A 23,494-nucleotide genomic window follows, 5' to 3' on the forward strand; every position below is an offset into this window, starting at 1 on the left:
AAGAGCGAGGGAGGCTAACAGAGTCCAAGTGAGATACTTCAGCACTTGGGAGAGGACATTCTGGTTTTATCACTCTCCATTCAAATATTCCTCTTTTCCCCTGTTTAGCCCACCCCAAAAGATCATTTCAGCCCTTATGGCTGTGGATCTGCATCCCCTCCTGTCAAGCAGCAGCAGCAGCAGGCAGCAAGGCTTGGCTGTACTTACCTCTCACGTAGCATCCCCTTGTGTGGCTGTGGATGCTGATGGTCAGAAAAGCAAGAGAAAGGAGGACTAGGAGCAGCTACCAGATTTTCTTCTTTCCTCTAGTTATGCTGTTTGGTGTCATGGCTGGCTTGAGGATTACAGCAAGAAAAGCAACAGATTTTGGGGAAGAAAATGTTATAGGAGGATTAGACTGCAAAGTCCATCCAAATGGGTTATGAGCCTTATACACATACAGACACAAACACACACATATATATATGATATAAAGCTCCCAAGCAGTCAAAAATGAGTAATAAAAGACTACTGGAAATCAGCAGAAAGGCATTTCTGAGAGCAGAAAGGCAAATGTAGGATATGCTCAGTTATTAGCAATACACGGAGACTCTCTGCAGCCCATTTCTGTACCTGGAATGGGGATAAATGGAAATATTGACTATTCTCTTTGTCAGCCTCATTTCCCAAAGTGCCCCATATTTAAAAGACAAAGGACTTGACCCCAGTGTTGGCTTATTAGAATGAACCTTGTCTCCTAGCTGGCTTTGGAAATCCTCTCTTTAGCGAGGAACTGAAAGATGCAGAGAAAAGCTCTTTTTTTCAAGGGAGTTTGGATGCACTTAATTTAAGTGCCTGTCCCTTTTCCCCATGTTTTTTTGCTTCGGTTGTTCTATCACTTAACATACATTATAGCATTAAATGAACCCTGGCCAGGTAACTGTTGCTTATTTACAAAGAGGCACAGTTCTGGTCACCACCTGCAATGTCAAGCTTCCACATAGCTCTCCGTGCAAGCCGTTTGGGAAAAGCAGCCCTACAAGCTGTCTATGCAATGCTGAAAGCCACAACACCTGTACCATATTCCTCAGAGAGCCAAGGAGCCCCAGCAGTGTCTCAGTGGTGAAGGATGCCTACCTTATCCTTGGGTTTATCCTCACAGCTTGCAGGATTGGGCATGCCATTAGATCCAGGGGCAACCTACTGATGGCTGCAGCAACCCTCCCTCACACAGTTGGGTAGCCAGCAAAATGCAAGGGACCATGACCTACAAGCCAGCTTCCCTGGCTTAAGGTTGTGTTAGTGGAGCCAGCCTGCAGTGATGGCTCACTTTTGGGCTGCACAATAGCATTGTCTGGTTCCTAAATCCCAGCAGTTATTAAAGCTTCTCTACCTGGCGGTTGTTGCTAGGCAAGAGGTACCCTGCAAGTGCTCCATCACTGAGGTCAATTAAATGCTATCCTCAAGCAAGCTGCTTTGAACTGAAGCCTGGGTGAAAACAAAGAGACAAGATTCTCGTTGTCTTCATTAAAGAATGATTCGAGATGTTGATAGCGACGAGCCTGAGTCACAGCTTTTAATTTCCTCAAAGTAAAAAGGAGGTTTGGACAATGATTGTTAGGACTAAGCAAGGACATGTAATTCTTAAAGAGAAAGAAAATGCATCCAATGTAAGGTACATCACTTCGCATAGTAATGTAGAAAGGTCTGCCCACCCCCTCATCCTTTGCATCACTTTTCCATCTGATTTGGGTGTCGATGTTGAATGTCACCGCTGTTCCTGCCCATGTAAATGGGGGGGTCCCTAGTTGTCGCAACAGAACGAGGCACATTTCTGTTCACATTTGGGATTTACTGCAAGAGGAGGAAGATAGGAGGGTTGCTAAGGCTTGAAAGAGACAGTGAAGCAGAGAAAGCAAGAAATGGAAGGAAAAGATTGTGGGTAGGCTTAAAGGTACAGATGTTTTCTCACTGATAATAAATGTGCCAAGGGCTGAATTCATTTGAAAAGGTCATTGGAGAAAAGTCAGATCAAGCACATTTTGATGATAGAAATCCAAAGCTTTGTGCATATTCTTTCATCCCGGGTTTCTGTTGGCTCAGCCAACCAGCTTCTGGGCAAGCAGCACTGTAAAGGAGCCTGGCCCCCTTCTGCATGCAGCTCTGCACATCTCCATCAGGCAGATAAGTAGGGGGGAAGAGACTTGCAGTGGCCAAAAGACATCAATAACCTGGGGAACTGCTTGCCCTAGGATTGGGGAAGCACACAGGGCTCAGCTAAACCACCTGCAAGTGGGGCTGTGGTAGAGATTTCCCTCATTTCAAAGCCCCTGCGTTTCCTTTAGCCAAGCAGACACAATTGTATTTTAAAAAATTAGCATTATTCCTTTTTTTCTTGAGAAATTCCAAATCCAGGATGTCAATGCAACAGCTTTTCCTGCCTCCTTCAATCCTAGGGGTACCTAAAATGATTGTTCTAGTCAATAGTATTTTGTGTCACTGAGACAGTTTGGAGCCACTGTTACGTATCTTATTCACGTTTCATATTGAATTTATTGAACAATTTGGGCAGAAACAGATATTTAGAAAATGTCAGATCATTTTACTTTGAGTTTTTTGGAGTTTCATTCTGCTGCAGCACTGTAAAGCTGAAGAAAACAGAGGAAAAACGTTGGTGGTGTCAATTCCTTCCCCAGATTGGGTGACAGGGTGGGAAAATTCACATCTTACTACTGAGTGAATTGGAAAGTAGAACCCACGTGCCCCCTCGCTGCTGAGCCTCTTGCCACCAGGTTATGGGGTTACTGGCTCAGCGTAGCTTCAAGTATTTAGGGTATATTTATATTAAAGTATTTTGGAGCTACAGCATTCGCCTCAGAGATGAGGAAGTCCAACTTTGTCCTCCCACAGCGAGGGTGCATCCCTAAATGCTAGGCTTCTGTGGGAAGGGGGGAGAAATACCGTGACCACGTCAGTCTTCAATAGCATAGAATCATAAAATCATTGAATCATAGACTCACAGACTGGTTTGGGTTGGAGAGGACCATAAGATCATCCAGTTCCAACCCCCTGCCATGGCCAGGGACACCTCACACCAGACCAGGTTGCTCCAAGCCCCTGTGTCCAACCTGGCCTTGAACACTGCCAGGGATGGGGCAGCCACAGCTTCTCTGGGCACCCTGTGCCAGCGCCTCAGCACCCTCACAGGGAAGAGCTTCTGCCTTAGATCTAACCTGAACTTCCCCTGTTTCACTTTGAACCCATCACCCCTTGTCCTATCGCTACAGTCCCTGATGAAGAGTCCCTCCCCAGCATCCTTGTAGCCCCCTTCAGACACTGGAAGCTGCTCTGAGGTCTCCACACAGCTTCTCTTCTCCAGGCTGAACAGCCCCAATGTTCTCAGCCTGTCTCCATACAGGAGGTGCTCCAGCCCCTGAGCATCCTCGTGGCCTCCTCTGGACTTGCTCCAACAGCTCCATGTCCTTCTTATGTTGAGGACACCCGAGCTGCACACAGTGCTGCAAGTGGGGTCTCATCCAGAACAAATACTGTGATGCTGTACCTGGATATAAATAGTTCTTGGAACTTTTTAAAGAAAAAGGAATGTCACATTTCCTCCCAGCTGCTTCCACCACCTCCTGCTCAGGCTGCAGCAGACATGAAATGCTTTGTAGCTTTTTCCATTTAACCTGAAACACAGTTTCTCAGCCTTTTTTTCTGTGTGAAATAAATACTTGACTTTGGGATCAGCCCAAAAAACGATATATCTTTATTGTTTTATTATCCTATGGCAATACGGTGCCTTATTTCATTCCCCCTCGAACAGCGTTCCACCAGGAAAAGAATAAAGCCTTATCCTTCCTTTGGTTCCTGAGCAGGCATCCTGCTGGAGATAGCAGGCAATTAGCTATTTGCCGTAGGATGGCAGCATCTTGAATCCATATTCAACCGGTGAACCATTTGTCTTTTGAAATCTACAGTCTGCACTTTCTGGATAGAGACGACTTCCCAGCCTCACACGCTGGAGTAACAGGCTGCTTCCAGTCATAGCTGCAAATACCAAATCTGCATATCAAAATGCAAAGTATTTGGATCTGTGGGCTTGGTTCTGACCCAAAAAAGGCGCTTCCCCCCCAAGTCCTCCTTCCCCTCTTCCCAGCTTGCTGTGACCATCATATAGAGGAGAAGGCATTCCCAAGTTCTTTCAACCAGTCCCAGTGCATGGCAAACCACAGCAGCATTGCCACAGGGTGCTGCTTCCTGCTTCCTTTCTCAGCTGGACTTCTCCTCAGTGCTGTGGAAGCTCCCACCGGTGACACGCCATAGGAGACCTTTAGGCTGTGGAAAAGCCTTATGCAGAAGCCGCAATTTTAGAGCCAGAAGCGTGATTTTAGAGCCATAATCAAGACATGGTTTGCTCCCAGTGCTGCCTAGCAGAAGTGACAAACGTTGCCCACGAGAGGCGATGGCAGTACGCAGTAAATCATTGGGCAGGAAAACACATGTTCATTATGTAAGCTAAGCGACTGGCAACGCTGAATTGTCCTGCGACTGCATCTCACTCCATTTTACTGTTGGATCTTCCTGTAAGAAGAGTTAATCTACTCACATGTATCGAGATTTGCCAGGGTGTTTCAGGTTTGCTGCTGTGCCAGAGGGGCATGTGGCAATGACAGTGATTTCATCCAGCTTTAGCATGAAGTGGAACAATAGCGCTCTGGCAAGGATGCTAACTGGGGGAATCAAGTCATCACAGCATGTAATTTCTCACCCAACTTCCCTTTTTTTCCCCTCTGGACAAGCTACTTAACTGCAGTCATCTTAAGTTGCCTTATTTTCTGTGTTAGAGACAGAAATATCTGTGCCACGTTTCCATGCCTACTCATATTTACGGAGTTTGTTCTGAAATCCCGAGCTGAAAGATCCAAGGAAAGGGTTGCTAATAACGTGACAGCAAAGCAGGACACCTCCTGCATCCCTTGGTTTGTCCTGAGTCTTACCTCCCAAGAGAACAGCTGTGCAGAAAGGGAGGTCAATCAAACCCTGAAGACAAGCTAAGTGAATAGTTCGTATTTCTTATAGTCCTTAATGATGTTCAATGACATGAAATTGTTACCATGGAAACTAGTTTAACAAAGGTGTTATATGTGCTATTTCCAAGGTTTGGACAAGGCTTCTGCCTCTACCAGTGAAGTTTATTAATGGAAGGGATGACTTTTCAATGTCTTCATGGGTCAAGAAACAGCTATCTGAAAATCCACAGTACACTAATGGGATGTTTGTCTGACTTCACTCAGAAACAACATCCATTGTCCTCAGCTCCTTGTTTTTTTAAGTAATCATTATGAATTTAAGATACTATTTGTTGAAGAGTCTTCAGGAAATGGTAGGATTGAGTACAGTGAAACTGGACCATCTGCTTTCTATTGCTCTGCTTCAGGTTACTTTAGAACAGAGAAGATATGATTTGGGTATTCAAGATGGAGTTCTTCACTTCTGTTAGATGCTGAGAAAACAGAATATTCTGCGCCTTTAGGGGTTTGATGGTGAATCTATTCTCATTATCAAAAAACATATTTCTGTAAGGAGTCCTTCAGAATTTCATCCAGAGTTCATAGCAGACTATTTATTCTTCATAGAATATAATTCCTGTTATAGTCTAGTCCTATTCCATTCTTAATAGAATTATATCAACTAGCATGAAGAGCGAGAGAGTAGGCCTTTGGCAGTCAATAGGGTGAGATTTGCTCAAGTACTCCAAAACCAGCAGTGGCTATGAGGTAGGAGCAACGGCAAGTTCATCTGTTGTACCATGTTCCAGGCTTGCAGGAAGACTGCAGAGGCAGAGGTCTGCTAAATGGAAGATGTCTAGACATATTATACCCAAGGATGGCTGCCTTAGGAAAGCCAGCCTGCTGAAGAGACCCCCAGTGTCACGAATCTGAAAGTCTAGAAAATAAGATCTGCAAGGAGCAATGGAATGATGTGTGGTTTTTAGCCAAAGAGAGCAGAGGAATGATGTAGGAGGGTCTTTGAATACTTCAAGGGTATCTAAGCAAATGTAGACACCTACTGAGTAACTACCTCACCTAGGCTTCATGGAAAGACATAATCTCTTAGAGAACCACGGAATCAGTGAGGCTGGAAAAGTCCTTCAAGCTCACCCAGTCCAACCATTCCCAGCACTCCAAGGCCACCACTAACCCATGGCACGGAGGCCTCGTCTCCACGCTGTGTGAACACTTGCAGGGACGGTGACTGCAGCCCTGCCCTGGGCAGCCTGGTCCAATGCCTGAGCACCCTCTGGGGAAGGAATTGTTCCTCAGCTCCATCTAAACCTGCCCTGGTGCAGCTTGAGGCCGTTTCCTCTTGTCCTGTCCCTTGTTCCTTGGGAGCAGAGACCGACCCCACCTCACTACAACCTCCTCTCAGGCAGTTGTAGGCAGCGATCAGGTCCCCCCTGAGCCTTCTCTTCTCCACACTGAACCCCCCAGGTCCCTCAGCCGTTCCCCATCACACTTGTGCTCCAGGCCCTGCACCAGCTCCGTTGCCCTTCTCTGCCCCCCCTCCAGCCCCTCAATGTCTCTCTTGCAGTGAGGGGCCCAGAACTGAACCCAGGATTCGAGGTGCAGCCTCACCAGTGCCCAGCACAGGGGCACAATCCCTGCCCTGGCCCTGCTGCCGCACTGGTGCTGATCCAGGCCAGGATGCTGGTGGCTTCTTGGCTGCCTGGGCAACAGAGCACAGATCACCCCATCCTAAAATATCCATCTAACACAGCGCTCTGACAGTACCTTGTGCTTTTCACCTATAACAGTGCAAACCTGTTTCTTCCACCCAGCACTTCCAAACCGGTTCCTGCTCTCCCAACCCTAAACACTGAAGTCTGTGATCATTCTGTGTATTCAGGACTGGGTGCCAGGGGCTGCTAACCCTGATAGTCCTAGTTTGCTAAGGTAAAGAGCAGACCCAGGAGCAGGCTGAACTGCTACACGCAGTTAGTGCTAGTGCCCATGTGAGAAAGACTGTCCCTGTTTCCTGCTGCCAAGTGCTGGCTCTAGGTTGTGCTTCCTATGAATCCTTTCAGGAGGAAGAAGGGAGGAAAGGAAGAGGGAGCATCACCTTGGTGAAGGACAGGTTTTCTCTCCCAGCCCAAGTTGATGGCGTGGCACAGTTGTCTGTGCAGCATCACGGGTTTGGAGATGGGGAGGATGAGTGCGTGATGACCAAGTTTTGTATAATCAGAGAAAAACTACAGCTTAGCTTGTCAGAGGGTAATAAATTAAATGACTGCATCTCTCAAAATAACATCTTCTCTTCACCACATTGAGATCTGTGCCAGAGACGCTCCTTCTCCTTCTCATGTAATTCTTTATTCCAGTATTAATGATGCGAAAGGCCAGCAGCAAAATTGCCTTCCGTGCAGTGAGCTGACACACACACACACACATCTCCTCCTTGTTTCTTTTCCTTTGATAATGCCTGTAACAAAAACACAGGGATGCCTGTAAGGGCTAATGACAAACAGTAATAAGGGTGCAGGCTGGAACATTATTATTGCCTTTAAAGAAAAAAGCAAATGGCAACAGCTGTGTCATGAGGAAAGGAAAAAAAAGCCTCTCCAGCCAGAGCAAATGGAAATGATTGCACTTTGCCCATCTCTGTTCTAAGCCACAGGACTCAAAAGGGCTAAAGGTTGGGTTTAAAGATCTCTTGATGCAGTGTAATGAAGGATACTTTCGCTGCCCAGAAACCCCAACCCCACAGCACATTTTACTTACAGAAACACTCAGAGCCATGGCTAAGCCACCCTGCCTTTGAGGCTCTGGTAAGCTCCTGTATATTTTGGCAGATACGGTAGAAAAATACCAACCAAAAGAACAAAGAAACAGGCAGGATCAGTATGCAGAAATCAGGTCAGCAAAGTGGTACTTGTAAAACACAGCGAGCGTATGTTACACCGCCAGCACAGGCGTTAAATCAATACATGAGACGATGAGGTGTTAGCAGAGGGCAAGCAGCTATAGATATCGTCTGGTTTAATTGCATTGCTGCACCTCTGGAAGCTGTTAGAGGTGAGTAAACACGCCAGTGTAAAGGCTTAATGATGACTTACTCTGTAACGCATTCCATCTTCAGAACACCACCCGCCTGAGACATGTAGGTAAATATTAACCCCGCTCTGCAGCTGGCTTACTTACAAGCTACCAGCAGGCAGGTGATGCTGGCAGGCTGCAGAGCCTGATTTATAGCTCAGCTGTGGGGAGTCGCTCGGTTTGTCTGCACCTCAAGGTAGTCTCATGCTGTCACGAGTCCTTCTCCAGCCTGTGGATAGAGATGTGGGTAGTCAGGCAGCTCCTGTGGTGGGAGGATAATGGGTAGCTGGCTGCAGGAGCACTTCCAGCCTCCTCAGCTCTGGATTTCATGGGCAGGCAGTTTGCCCCCCTGTTTGTCAGCAATTGCTAGGGGCAGCCAGGGAAAAGCTTCCTCTTATTTGGCAGAGAAAAAAAGGTCCTGACCTCATTTCCCCAGTGTAAATCAGGAGAAATGATGCTAAAACCACAGGGGTTGCAGCATTAGGGCCAGAGTGGTTACAAGGGAATCGGTTCCTCATTATTTATTGATCACACAGAGGATATGATTGTTGCTGTTACAAAGAGTTGACCAGAGAATAGAGGACTTTTCATTAAAGAAATAAATGTTGCAGAGTGTTCTAGAGGCTAAGGGACTGAATAACAAACGATTTATGGCTCTTTTAACATCTAATAGCATTGCAACACACAACGTCTATCACTTCCTAATTCACTATAAATAGTTAAAAAGCAGGTCTTTAAAGATAAATAAGTGATACTTTCTTGACACTGGCTTATTGAAGAGACCGCTCTTGCTGTCTTGGAAAAGGGATGCCCCTGGTGATCATGGCTAGGTACACAAGGGCTGTGGGGTGGATGGCAGCCAGCACAGCCACATGGGAGACAGTCAGCAGGGCACGGCAGGACCAGCACCAGGATTTGGTTTGCAGGCTAGAACACACACACACTGAGGTCATAACACTGTTTTGGGTAAGTCTGTTTAGCCTGTGTGTACTGAGATATTAATAGTGCCCTACACCACTGTGCACGAATGGGATGGCTGGTGAATGTGCATTTTCATTCCCTTTCTTTTGTTTAACTTGCCAGTGAGTCACTTTGGCTCGTTGCACAGGCCAGTATTTGTTAGCATCATTAGACAGTGTGATTGCATCGTAAATCACACTGCTATTAAAGCAAATCCCCAGCTCTGCAGAGCACAGATGTGCCCTGTGAACACCCAAATATCTACAAGTCCCTACTTTCTCTGAGAGGGCAGGTTATATTTATAGAACCATAGAATGGTTTGGGTTGGAAAGGACCTTAAGATCATCCAGTTCCAACCCCCTGACATGGGCAGGGACACCTCACACTAGACAATTTGGTCCCATTTTATTCTGATGTTCTGTAAAGAAATCACTCATTTGTTTGCTCCTTTGAACTCTGTGAATTACTTACGTCCAAAATGAATCATGAGTCATGATGAGGTGGAGAAAAGCTATCTGTACTAAAGGAACAAGTCCTTCCATCTTGGGATGGAAGTCCAAGTCTCCCATCTGAAGAACTTGAGTCCCAAAAGTCAGGTCAGGGGTAGTGAAGGATGCAGTCTGAGATCAAACAAGGTGAGGTGAAGTGGTTAAGAACAGAGAAGCACTGCAAGTGGTGCAGAGGCCGTAAACTAACACACAACAAGTCTCACCTCAGCACGAGGAAGAACTTCTTCACACTGAGGGTGTCAGAGCCCTGAACAGGCTGCACAGGGGGGTGTGGAGTCTCCCTCTCTGGAGACATTCAAACCCTCATGGACACGTTCCTGTGTGACCTGCTCTGGGTGGCCCTGCCTTGGACCGGGTGATCTACAGAGGTCCCTTCCAACCATAATGGTTCTGTGATCCTGTGAAAAGGAGCAGTGCAGCAATGGCACCGCACCTCTTCTGCTGCACTGTGGCTAAGCTGGAAAGGTGCAGTAGAGCTGGAAACTCAGTGGGGTTCCTTTGAGCAAGCAGGATGAGGCCATGTGCTGATTATGCTGCTGGGCCGTGGCCTGAGGTGTTGACTTGTGCCTGCAGCACGTCAGGATGGGCTGGCTGAAGCTCATAATACAAAGAGGTACTCATGCTAGCCTTTCCGAAGTCTGTAGTAAAGTCACACACTTCCAACACCTTCTCACAATCATGGTCAATTCTGTGTGCTCCATGTTACCGTTCAGATACTGTGTCATTCCCCATAGAAGCCCAGTTTCCATTAATACTGCCTCCAATTGCTTCCATCCATCTCATACGTTTTTGCACTCATTTTCTGCATTTCTTACTATGCAGAAGGCAATCTGAGTACAACTTCGGCCTCTCAGACAAGGCATAGCTTGTTTTCTAAATGCCATCTTCTGGGTAACGTACACAGAAGCATAACCTTATTAGACACAGTTTCTGGTTATTAAAGACGTGAAGCATTAATATCCATGCACAGAGATTCTAACTAAGCATACTGCTGAATTAGAATACCAGTCGTGTTATCACTAATCATTCAGACCTTTGGGCATCAGCAGAGCTCACCTAACAGTGTTAGAGCGAGGAATGAATTTGTCTGTGAGAAGAACAGCAGTAGTTGGTTTATCTTGCCTTCATCTTCCAAAGAAAATCCAGGTTATGCAATTAAATACACGATTAAGAATATATCTGATTCAAAACCATCATGCGCCGAGCATTCTGATGAGTGAGTCAGTGAAAACAGGAAACCCTCCAAGTTATTGTGGGGTCTAGAAGCCAGAACATCAACAGGGAAAAATAACATGGGGAAGGAAGCGTGAAACCTTGAATATGCATGGAGTACTGGTGCAGGCAGTGGCGACATTAATGCCCTTCAGCCACGACACTTGGATTCCATTTGCTCAGCACCTTAAGGTGCAAAAAACTGCAAAACATCTTACTTGATTGAAATGCTTTGTAAAAATGCTGGCTGCCACGAGTAGGTACCAACCTGAAGACTTTGTTTTGGTGATTATGGGTGCTAAACACCCAGGGCATTCCCTGAGCAGCCACCTTTAAGAGTGGAGAAGAGCAAAAGCCAAGGCAGGATGACTGAGCTCATGGAAATGGAAGTTAGAGCAGCTCTAAGTGCCTCTTCACACCACCCCAAACACACGGTGGGTTTGCCACTGTTCCTGGAGCAGCTCTCACACCAACAGCCATGTTAGCACAAGGTGGTAACTCTCACCAAGCAGCCACAAGAGGAAAGCAGCTTCTCAGATGCTAACGGCTCATGGACCTGTGCCCACGGCTGTAGGGTTCTACCTCCGAAGAGCTTACTTGACAGTGGCGATGGTGACTGCTGCCTTCAGCCCTTGCCTTGCTCTCTCTTAGGGGTTTCACTCTCCTGCTCCCCCCGAGGAGGAGGTTCAGCTGTTTCAGCTTACTGAACTGGCATGTAACGATGCTGTGGGATGGTCTATAAGTGGGACTTATGGGAAGCTGTGCTGCTGTGCAGTGCTTTCTATCAGTAATGCTCCTCATGTGCTCTATTCCTTTAGCATATGTCTATTTTCTTTCTTTTTTCTGAAGTAACTCAAACCTCTACATTTCAGTTCTCTGAAGTAACTCAAAATCCTACAGTAATGTATAAACTTGCACCCCTCAACACACCTACTTATTAAATTCATCGAAACCACCAAAGCTTAAATTAAGAGCAGAGGAGCTGATACATCCTCCTTCCCTTATTCTTCGTCCAGGTTGGCTGCTCAATGCTTTCAACTGATGAATAAAGATCAATTTCTTAAAATCACCGCAACGAGCATTGATTTAATTCTTTTCTGAAGCCACACTCCACACTTTAGAGCAGGCAGTGTAAGGAAGCCTCCAGCACTCTCTGTTCCTGTGCTAAGTCCAAGCCTAGAAGTATTAGTATTGCCTGCAGCAAGTTTTAGCTGAATTGCTCACATATTCCATTGCTTGCTAAATAACCGCAGCTAGAAACATGCTGAGCAAAACCAGACAGTGCAGCAGCTGTAGGAAATAAAGGCAAGAAAATGAAGATGGTCAAAGGGAAAGAACATTTTGGACCTTTTAAACCCTAATGTACGAGACAGAGTAATAGAGAGGTGAAGTATGCTTGTGTCATTGAGGGAGTCAGAGTGGGAGTTTGAAAATGGTTTATGTGCACTGTCATGAGAAATTGGTTTTGTGATGAATGTGGGATTGGAATATAAAAAGAGGTAGATAAAGCATAACAATTATTTGTCAAGTAATAGCACACAACATGTGCTTGGGCGCTTGCTGTGAATGCTTTCTGTTGCTGTAGTCCTCAGCACTGAGGCTTCTGGTATTTTAAATACATTAAAGAAATGTATTAACTCTTTGATGTTTTCCAGCTTAAGAGCGCTCTGAATATCGTTGTTAGAAACTGGGATTTTAAGTAGGGGTTTTTGTCAGAAATATCATCAATATTATTCATCTTTCTATATGTAACAGAAGAAAGAGATCAATAGAGACAACTTGATAGCCATGGAGATACTAAAGACAGTGAACTATCATCTGAATCACACACAGTTTGATGGAATTAACTGGAGGATTTTCCCAAAGTGACCCTGTTCCAGTCACACAGTTACACGGGGGCTGTCCTCATGGCCATCAGCAGGAGTTACGTGCACAGATAATGGTTCTTGGGTTAGTTTTTGAAGAGCTGGATCACTCAGCATCTGTGCTTCAGGGACTTTGTTTTTCTTACACAGGTAAAGCCACTGGTTTCTGCTTCACTGTGCTCTGCACATGTAAGAAAACAGATTAGCAAATGCTGTTTTCTTCTGTACTTTATGTGGGAGTAAATCTCTGACCCATTCCACCCACAACACTTCAGTTAGCATTGGGCAGCACCATTATCCATCTTACCGGCTGAATTCAGGGAATTCAAAGTCGTCACAGGCATGAAGCATTCCACATGTAGGAGGAAAGTAAGAGCTGTCTTAACCCAGCACGGGCTGGTGCTTGTAAGTGTTATGATGGCAGTGTCAGGGGGAGAGGATATGAGTCCCTTTCAGAACTGGAGATAAGTGGCATTTTGGAGGATGAGTTTCGTCATGGGCAATCTGCTTTCCCATCAGGGTAGCTAAGGCAAACTCTATGGATTACACATTATATGCAGGGCAAAGGAGCATTCCCAGGTTATCTACAACAATTCCTAGTCAAACTCTGAAAAAAGATAATAAAACAACCTAAAAAGGCCTCAATAAAGCTGAGTATTAGTTAAAGACATCACTACAAGGCTCATACAGAATCTCAGAAGGCTTTGGGTTGGAAGGGACCTTAAAGCCCATGTAGATCCAACCCCCTGCTTCTGGCAGGGACATCTTCCACTAGACCAGGTTGATCCAAGCCCTGACCAACATGGCCTTGAACACTGCCAGGTATGGGGCATTTACCACTTCTCTGAGCACCCTGTGCCAGAGCCTCAGCACCCACACAGGGAAGAGCTTCTGCCTTACATCTGACCTATACACAGGCATTCCTGAATAGCTCAGTTAAAGTTCTTTTCTGCTCAAAAAGGCTTTCAGGCTAAAACCTCATTTATTTCCTAAATTGTGAATGTGGTTTTCCTAAACTGCCCTACAAGGAAGTCTTGCAGTATTCTGTGGAGCTGTGGAGCACTGCATGGGATGGAGTGTAGTCAACAGAGGGCAAGAGGAACGCGAGGTCTGCTGGTGGTGCTCCTCTCCAGAAGCTGCCACCAATCCAGCTTTGGTGAGAAACTGCTGCTTGTGTGAACCTGATGTAAACTTGTTCACAGTCATATCCACCATAGCTGTGCTTCCAGGGCAGCAGGAAAGGTCATGCGTGGCCAGGGGAGAGCACAGAGGCATAAGGCATCTGTCTTCATGCTCCTAACACCATACGAATAGATAGTGGGGATTGGGGTGCCATGGGAAATCACCGTGTCGGGGAAGGGATGGGGTGTTGCATGTAAACATCATGCCTCAAAGTGGGTTTCTCTGGGTTAAGAAAATGATGTGACCCTGCATCATTAAGCGCTTTACTTGTCCTGGAGGAAATGAAGAGATCTCAGGAATTCACAGTAAGTATTGCCTGAAGCAAGTAGTTTCCAGTATCCGTTTAGAAGCAACTACATTTCTGGCATAATTAGGCACAGCTCATATTCCCCAGAGAAAATGTGCTAAAACACGCAGTGCAAGAAAATAAATGAAGTAGCCCTATGATTAAATTTCCACTGGCTCCCTCCACAGCAATTTCTTCATATATTCACCTTCTAGAAAGTATTTCTTACACCCTGGGGGATTCTTTTGGATTAATGAGAATCTCTTCCAGGAACATTCATCATTTAGTAATGATTTGTTTTTAATACATCAGCTCACAGCAGCACCTTTCAATGGGAAAAGCAGTTCCAGAGAACAGATATTGCCTGGCTAAACTGTGGGCAAAATTGTGCGGAATACTTTAATTTAACAACACAAGGCTCAAACCATACCCTGAAGTGCAAAAAAGAACCCATAATGAATAAAATAATGTTCACGTTCTGCATTTTTTATTGTGCTTCACACGCTTAAAATGCCATATGGGATTTAGCTCATGAATCCTTTCCCTACCAGTATGGGAAGAGTAAATATTATTTCCTCCACAGGTAGACACAGACATGTTTTCAGAGGGCTTGAGCCTCATAAACTGTGACCTGTACACGTATATCAGCTTATAAAAGCAGGGCTGCAGTGAGCTGGCCTGGCCACTCAGCCATTTACTACTAAAGCTAGGTTGCTACTAGACCAGCACTTGAAACATCTGCTACGTCCTCTGCTTGCACAGCCTTTCCATGTGCCATCATCCAGGGCCTTCTGTTTCTGCATTACCTTAACTGAAAAGTAATGTTTCGGACCCAGGAGTTGCATACCTGAGCTGAGTGTAACTTTAAACACTGATTCCTAAATGAGATCATTGCTCCTCTGACTGTGCAGAGGTTGCCAAGGTGTGAGACATCTACCTTTGGTTAGCAAAGGCAGGGTGAGACGCATCCCAACATTTTGATCAAGGATATGTGGGAAAGGTGGCATGTGAGGGCTCCCACGATCCATGAGATAGGGTTTTGGGCAGGCACATGAGTAGAGGGTTATTCACACACAGGTCTTTAAGGAATTAAGGAGGAAGGAAGCTCTTCAAATGCATCGATTTCTCATTTAGCAGGTGAAGACAGTAGTTTAGGGCCCCTGCTCTATGCCTGGGGCAGGGTGTGGAAGAAGTCCTGACCACAGGACATAGGTTAGGTGACCTACAGGGTGAGACAGAGACAACTTTGCACTTGGGTTTTGCCATCAGCACAAGGTTTCCTTTGTCTTATAGGTACCACAGACCAAAGGCTTGAGAGGTACAGTCTGAATGGGTGGAAAGCAGAGTGGAAAAGCAGAAGAAACTGATAGCACAGTTTCCTGAAATACTTTCTTATAGGTTGATAATAAAGACGTACTTGTGGGAAAGAGAAGTGAGAAATCTACAGACAGAAAATGTCAAGATAAAAACATGCTATGGAAAGAGAGAAGGGAAGAGGGAGATAGTAAGAAAGAACAAAGCTGAAAATGATTGCTTTTCAGTGACAGAAGACAAATGGCGTGAAGCTTTGGAGACAATGAAGACAGGGACTAAAAAGGAAAATTATGTAGGTAGTCTTTAAAATGTATGAGTGAGAGAGTACTGGCAAGACAGATAAGAATGCTATAAGCAGCATACCAGCATGTAGTCTTGTTAACAGCAGTGGCCCAGCCTGGGAAATACAGTCATACCAGCATTACTTCAGTTCAGCTGAAAAGCTTTAATGCAGTTGTGATGAACATTCCTGTGCCGGACAACGAGAAACGGGCATTTGACACAGAAAGATAGGGTGGAAGATCCATATCCACCCCATAAAAACAACTTTTAGCATGCTTTCCTTACAACCTTGGAGAACATCTGAAGCAAAATCAGTGTATGCAGTGTACGCAGGAGAGTGCCGTGCCGTTTCATTGCTTGGTTTCCAGCAACATGTAGAGTGATTCCTTTTCTCTTTTTGTTTATGGTATAGAGGTTCCACTTCAATTTTTCCCAAGCCTCCCATGTCTTCCCAGGCTCTCATTCTCTTTTGCCTTCACTTTTGCCATTTGGCACCAAAACTGCAATCAACTATTCAAGCAAAGCACTAAAAAATTTGATTGAATGTGAAGTACGGAATCAAGTCCCTAATTCATCTCTGTCAGCTTTCTTTTTTCTCTATGATCTTAATCACTGCCTTTTTCCTAGTTGATACTTAGCAACTTCATCGCAGAATGTGCTGGCACATTTCATCTCTTTTATGCTTTTTCTATGTCTTTTGTTGCCGGTATTCCTCCGTGCTCTTCTTCTGTAGCTCCGTTTTAACCACTTCATGTTGCTTAGCAACACCCAGAATGACACCAACAAGGTAAGGTCCCACTGCTTCGAGCGAGTGTCACCACAAAAGGGACAAAAATACAGTTTAACTTCACACTCCCAGTGAATTCACTTCCTTGTAACGGCATCCATGTCAAATCCATGTCTCATTAATCAAATGTTTTCCTATGACAGCTAGGAACAAGACGAACACACAGCAGCACAGTGTTTCATAGGATATTTGGATCTTCCCGTTCTGCTCTGACATTGTTAACTTGTGGAGATAATAAGCAAGCTAAAACAAGAGATAAGGTTTTGGATCCTGGCTTTCCCAACATGCAGATCCAGAGACTCTGATTATCATATAAATGATCAAGTTTGGATCCATATCTTGGAAGGCGTTTATATTGTGACAGTGTGGGCACAAATGTAATGAAACACCATCCCGATATATCCAATCAATAACTTTAATATCCCAAATTTTCTTTGCTTTCTCCCTTGGCATAAGAGAATAGGAACAAAAAAAGGGCTAAGCTACTTCTTCAGTTGTTTGGGGGTTTTCTAATTTATAATTGTTTGGGGCAATTTGTTGGATGAGAATCACTATGAAGGTGGGACAAGAAACACAGAGCCTCATCCATCACAACCTGTTATCAACTCTAAATCATGGAAGAGATTTATCTTCCCCACAAAATCACTTTTGCAAGACGAAACACTCAAACACACTTCTGATCTTGATTGAAATGTTCTGCTTTTGAGGGGAGAAGTGGAAAGCGATGGTTTGGTTTTAAAAGGTGTTTTTATGAATCAGTTACTGGCTACAAAGACTTTTTATGTTTGGAAGTCTGAATATGTTTGAGATTTGATATTTACACAGTTACTAAAAATGTTTTTCGAAAAATCAAGACCTTTCTCTGAACTATGTTTTAAAAAAATCACATTTATTCAGTAAAATTCAATAAAAATAAGTGGCATTTTCACACTAGCATCAGAACGAAGCGAATTCCCAGACTAGCAAGGACTTACATTGGAGTGAGAAATCCTGGCTCTGGCTTTATAAACTGCGTGTATAAATACCAGAGAGGAACAAGAATGTGATACCTACTCTTATATCTAGATAGAGATTCTTTGATCTTCAGTCATACAAAACTTCAATTACCTATTTGATTTCACTGGGCTTTTGTTCAGCCCCTGGGATCACGTAATGTCAGCCCTGGAGATACTTTTATTCAGCAAGCGAAGGTCACAATGAGTAATAATTACTCAGCCAACTAAGTCTTTTAATAAGGTTTTTCTAGGGCCTGGTTCAGTAGCCCTTACTCATATTGAGGGTTATTCACTGCACAAACATTGCTGCTGTTGCAGTCGTATTAATCATCGAAAGCACTAAAAGGACTAAGTCCTGAATAAGTAACAACTCTCACATTAATCCACGTATGGCAATTTTGCCCCAAACACTTCTACTTTCTGACATATGAAACTGCTACTTATTACTGATAACCTATCTAACAACAGTGTGCTGATGTAATCTGCAATTATGATCATACAGTGCTACTTTTGAATATGTTTATTATGGGAAGCAATGTGGCACCAAGTAACAGCAACACTGTTTGCATGCTAAAACTTAAAACTACATATTTGTCTGTATACTTTTGCTTCTAATACATCTATAGATCATAACAAAGAAAATAACGTGAAGGAGATTCAATTCTGAGGTCTGAATATACAGAAAGAATATATGCCAACCTAACACTAGCACTTTACAACAGTCTCTCTCTGGAAAGAGCTCCTGGTTTCTGGAATGAAACGAAAGAAGTAAAAATCTGTAATATAGTTGCACTACATAAAAAGGAAATCAAGCAAGTGCCCCTGTTTCTAAGTACTCCTTGCTTTCCAACAACGTACATAAATAAAGTCAGGATCACTTACCAGGGAACACGATCCACCAAATAGTGAAGGAAAACCAGTGTTATGCAGTAGGACTTGTTCCTCACCATCCTTTTCCTCCCTTTTGTTTTGACATAGTTCTACACAGCAAGTCCTCTTGTACAGATGTATGCACATATAAGCATAAATATACTTACATATAAGTGTAAATATGCCCTCCCTAATAATATGAAGGGTTATATATAGCGACTAACCTGCTCTCTCGCTGACCCTGCTACCAACTGGTTTTAGGAATAAATCCAAATGAATACAAAAGGCTTAGAATCATCCCCAGCAAAGCAAGCTCCACCGCCAGTCCAAAAGCAAAGAAAGAAGACACTTCGGTCTCTGAAGTTGGCATCTAAAACCAGCTGGGGTGCAGACACATCGCTCCACATCGTGCTGGGCTTGACTCTCCTGGCTTTGATTCAGATGCAATCCCCATGGATGTGGGCGAAAACTGTGTGCACCTTTTGTTACTCAAAATTATCAGTTACTTAAAGTCATAGCAGCAGCCACAGCTATGGGAGCAGGGTTACCGACGTTAGGTATTATAGCAACTCACAGTCTGCATAATGCATTTCCACTCTCTGTTCTTTACAGGAGAAACCCTGCTGCCTCCTCACTGAAACCAGAGGGTTCAGGGAGTTGGGTCCAAGCTCAGCCCTGTAGATCAGGTAATATCTGTGCCCTTCACTGAACCTTAAATGCTTCTTTAAAGCACAGAAACATGGACCATCCTCTCCCTGCAAAGCGAACATCCCTAGGCCGATGGTTACTGTGATCTAAGGAAGCACCTTCCCTAGCTTAGAAGTGCTCTTTGCGCATTGAGTCTGAGCTCAGCATACCCTGAAAATGTTGCAGTTTGTTGTATTCTGGATGAGATTTGCCTTTCAGTTTTCTTGCTTGTCTGTTCAATGCCATTCCTGTGTTTTAAACATTCCACATTTTAGCAGATTCTTAATAGTAGCTCCACTTACAAGGGTACTTATAGGACACCTATGAGCAAACCTCTCTATCTGTCCCTTCTATCACGCTGTTTAAGTGAAGTAGCAAACTATTCTGAGCGTGGCACTGTCTGTTTGCAGGGTTTGTATTCAAGCTGGTGTCATTAGAAGTTGGAAGACACAAACCATATTGTACCAGTTTTGGCGTGCCAGCTGAGAGGTGTCTGCAAGAACTGCAAATAATAATCCTTTAATAACTGAAGCTGCCTGTTTCAGACAGCAGCACCACTCTCTTGACCAGATGACCTGTGGAGGGTCCTTCCAATCCAAACTGTTCTATGATTCTTGCTTATGTCGATGCAATTCAGAAAACCGACAGCACGTCACTAGTGAAACTAGGAGAAGCAAAACAGAGATCCCAACCTTGAGTTTAAGCACAGGCTCCCTGCTCGCAATGCACTGAAAAGGCAGCAAAACCTCCAGCAATTGTTAACCCTCTGTCTAAATGGATCTCATCCAAAAAAAAAGAAACACTGTCCCTAAGTACATCTTCATTTAAAAGATCAAATCCTTCCTAGCATGGCAGCTCCTCTGAGGTTTATTCCACATGTTAGAGCAATTCTCTTAGCATGTCTGTGCATAGAAGGACTTGCACGAGGTGGAAACAACGCTATGTTCTTCACATCAAGGAAAGAAAAACAGGGCTCTGTAAGCTAAGTGTATGACGGAAGGTCCCCTTTGGACCAACAGGTCAGATGGACACTTCTCATGGTGACTGGATCCTCTACTTTCTGATAGCAACACTACTGCAGTGTTCACTCAAGTGGTGCGCCCATTAAGAATAATAGGAAAAACAGCGGGTGCAGAGGGAGGTAGCCTGGTAACATGGATCATTTTATCATCTTGATTTATTTCTGCTGTTTGTCCATCTTTTTCTCTCTGCATTATTTTTTTTCCAGATAGCACACACATAAAACATGCATTTATTTTATTTTGTTCTCAATTAAAAAAATAGGAATCCTAAGAATTTAATCCTTGCAGACACTTCATCCAGTCATTTCCACCAGTCCATAGGGAAGAAAACATTACAAATACATCGAATAAGCCTCATGTGAGCTTGTGTATTCCTAACAAATTAAATACATTGATCTTAACAGAGGAATGAGTTCCTATTGTAAATCTTTCTCATTTAGCTCATGTTTTGCTTTGAAACTTCAGCTGGACTAACAATATCTAAGGCAAATAGAACAACTTCTCATCAGGCTAAACAGTTGGAGGTATACAACAAATGATATCTCAGGCTGTGCAGCTGTCTGCTCGGACAAGAGAGAAGAAACCTCGCACATCTTTCTTCCTTGCACACTTGCACAGTTCCTGATCAACACCTCCTGCCTTCTCTCCACCCTACAGGCTTTCTGTGAGCAACCCCATGATGAAAGAGAGGTGTGATATTGCCATGCCTCCAACAGATACACTGCATCCGAGTTGTTTTTCATAGAATCCCAGAATGGTTTGGGTTGGAAAGGACCTTAAGCTCATCCAGATCCAACCCCCTGCCACGGGCAGGGACACCTCACACTAGAGCAGCTTGCTGAAAGTCCCTGTGTCCAACCTGGCCTTGAACACTGCCAGGGATGGGGCAGCCACAGCTTCTCTGGGCACCCTGTGCCAGTGCCTCAGCACCCTCACAGGGCAGAATTTCTTCCTTATATTCAACCTGAATTTCCCCTGTTTCAGAACCCATCACCCCTTGTCCTATCGCTACAGTCCCTGATGAAGAGTCCCTCTCCAGCATCCTTGTAACCCCCTTCAGACACTGGAAGCTGCTCTGAGGTCTCCACACAGCTTCTCCTCTCCAGGCTGAACAGCCCCAGTGTTCTCTCCCATATTTTTGAGGGACGCACTCTGTGGAAATCAATGACTTGCCCCCACACTGAAGCCATCCCACCAAGGAGAAAGCCATACTCTGTGACGTAAATCACCTTGGAAGGTGTCTGCACAGACGTGCTCTGCATTCCACACCACACAACCTGGATACAGGTGTATAGACCTCAACCTACTGTAGGGGTCAGGTAAACACCATTCAGACAGTGGTTGGGATTCCCTTTTTCCACCATCAAACCTGGTATAACCCTCACAGGAGTTTTGCAGCCCATTTTTAGCCAAACCCTCCATCCCACCCTGGCAGAAGCAGACCAACAAAAGGCCACGGTGACTCCAGAAAGAAAACCTCTGTATTAAAAGCCAGATAACGCAGAGCTACAATAATACACACTATCTCAACTGGGAAATACAGTGTAGAAGGTTCATTAAAGTTCAGCTTCAGCATTAACAATACATATACTGCTCCAGCTCTCCATCCTGCCCTAAAGAGACTTCCCTTTCTGTAAATTAAGAAAACAAAACCACTCAAACTGTATCCATATACAAAAAGCTACCCCGACTACAACAAAGGCGGTTGGGTGGGAAGGTCTTTTATTTCCCGCGTTGATTTTTTTGGCAGCTTTTTATCTCTTTTTGTTTTTTTTCTTCTGTTTTTTTTTTTGTTTGTTTTTTTTTTACCAAAAGGATCGTTTAAAACGGGTATTAAAGATACAAAACGAGCACACAGGAGCAGGCTCTGCTCCCCTCAGGGAAACAAGAAAAACACGACAGAGTCCGGCCCGTCGGGACACGGTGAAGAGAAGGGGAGTCACCAGGAGAGGCTACTTGGAGGTGGCGGTGGTGGTACCGGCGGAGGTGCTGCGGCGCTGCTCCATGCCGTTGGGCAAGAAGCCGGCGATGATGGGCACGGGCCAGATGAGGGCGGCCACGCTCCACACGATGATGACCAGAGTCATGAAACAAGCCACCAAGGTAGACTCGATGGGCTTGCGGTTCATCCGCCAGCCCGGCTCCCCCTTTAGCTCCTCCAGGCTGAAATCCAGGCAGCAGAAATTCAGTGGCTCGCCTTGCAGCCAGTATTGGCCGGGCTCTGCCGCCGGCGGGTAGGTCAGCGAGGAGGAGGAGGAGGAGGAGGAAGAAGAGGAGGAGGAAGAGGATGCGGCGGGGGCTTGGGGCGCGGAGCCCCGCAAGCGCCCTCCTCGCCGTCCCCGCACCCAGCTGCATCCGACGCAGAGGCGCAAGTCCTGGGGGGCTCCGCCGGCCGCCAGCCCGAGGTGCTCGATGAGCAGCGGCGGCCCAACGCGGTGGAAGGCGGCGGAGAAGAAGGCCCGCCCGTGGCTGTTGGTGGAGAAGAGCAGCAGGTCGCACTGGATGCCCAGCGGGCGGCTCCAGCGCACCAGCAGCGAGCTCAGCATCTGCCGCTGCACGCTGATATTGCAGTGCGGGTCCTCGGAGGGCTGCGGATGGGGACGCTGCTGCTGGTGTTGCTGTTGCTGCCCGGAGGAGGTGGGAGAGGAAGGGAAAGGCTCTTGGCTAGGAGCAGCCGCTGTGCCAGGGTTGGAGGTGCTGCCTTCCTCCTTGCTTGTTGCCCCGTCGAGGTCCATCTCGAGGCTGGCCAAGGAGCTGGAGGAGGAGTTGACAGCGGGCAAGAAGAGCTCTTGCTCCGGCTCCTCCTGCCCGCTGGCAGTCGGCGAGGGGCTCCAGCCCTGGCAGGGCGGCAGGCAGGCGGCCAGCAGCGCCGGGAGGAGCAGCGGCAGCATGGCATTAACTTCGAGGCGGAGAGGTGGGAGAGGAGGAAGGAGGAGCGGGAGGCTGCATCGCGCTGCCGGCTGCCATCTGGGAAGGGAGGCACCGGCGCTCTCGCCGAGAGAGCGAGAGAAAGGGAAGGAGGGTGGGGGCAGGCGAAGGGGTGGGAGCGGGGCTGGGGCTGCCGCGGCGGAGAGCCCGGAGCCTCGGTGACGGCAGCGGCTCCCCCTTCCCCTCCTCCCCCGAGCCGGCCCCGCTGCACCGCCCGGAGGGGCCGGCCCGGCTCGGGGAGAGCATTCAGGAACCGACCTCATTCACTTGACTCTATAGGAAGGGAAAATGACGGGGGAGAGGCGGAGGAAGGAGTTTGAGGTGTGCACAGAGGGTGCAGTGGAGGGGCCCTTCCAGCGGTGCTCTGCGAGTGCCGACTCAGCCCCGGGATCTGCTCCTGGGCTGAGGCACAAGGCATCCCGCAACCAGTCCCTGTAGAGAAGATGTAAACGTGGAAGCTTATTACAAGGACCACTGCGAGATTTGGCTGCTTTTTCAGGAAGGCTGCTTTATAAGCATG

General features: G+C 45.9%; 1 protein-coding gene and 1 long non-coding RNA gene across 3 annotated transcripts in view; both read right to left on the reverse strand.

Annotated features, from left to right (window-relative positions):
* The window catches only part of LOC133274908 (uncharacterized), a 33,377-nt gene extending 13,639 nt beyond the window's left edge, over nucleotides 1-19,738 (reverse strand). The window contains exons 1-3 of one of the 2 annotated variants that reach the window (XR_009745330.1): nucleotides 18,350-19,738; nucleotides 12,641-12,802; nucleotides 7,012-7,461 (exon numbers count right to left, since the gene is read on the reverse strand). This is a non-coding gene — a long non-coding RNA (uncharacterized LOC133274908). Of the gene's footprint in view, nucleotides 1-7,011; nucleotides 7,462-12,640; nucleotides 12,803-18,349 lie in introns of those variants that run through there. The other variant, XR_009745329.1, reaches the window with a different exon arrangement.
* Nucleotides 19,739-21,509: 1,771 nt separating this feature from the next.
* TMEM158 (transmembrane protein 158) lies at nucleotides 21,510-23,210 on the reverse strand. The gene has a single exon (XM_061464494.1). The coding sequence runs from the start codon at nucleotides 22,935-22,937 to the stop codon at nucleotides 21,999-22,001; it is 939 nt and encodes a 312-aa protein (XP_061320478.1). The 5' UTR covers nucleotides 22,938-23,210; the 3' UTR covers nucleotides 21,510-21,998.
* Between the last annotated feature and the right edge of the window lie 284 nt (nucleotides 23,211-23,494).

Source organism: Pezoporus flaviventris, unplaced genomic scaffold (genome assembly GCF_033815535.1).
Source record: "Pezoporus flaviventris isolate CSIRO_AGI_PZ_B2104156 unplaced genomic scaffold, CSIRO_AGI_Pfla_v1 ptg000037l, whole genome shotgun sequence".
NCBI lineage: Eukaryota > Metazoa > Chordata > Aves > Psittaciformes > Psittacidae > Pezoporus > Pezoporus flaviventris.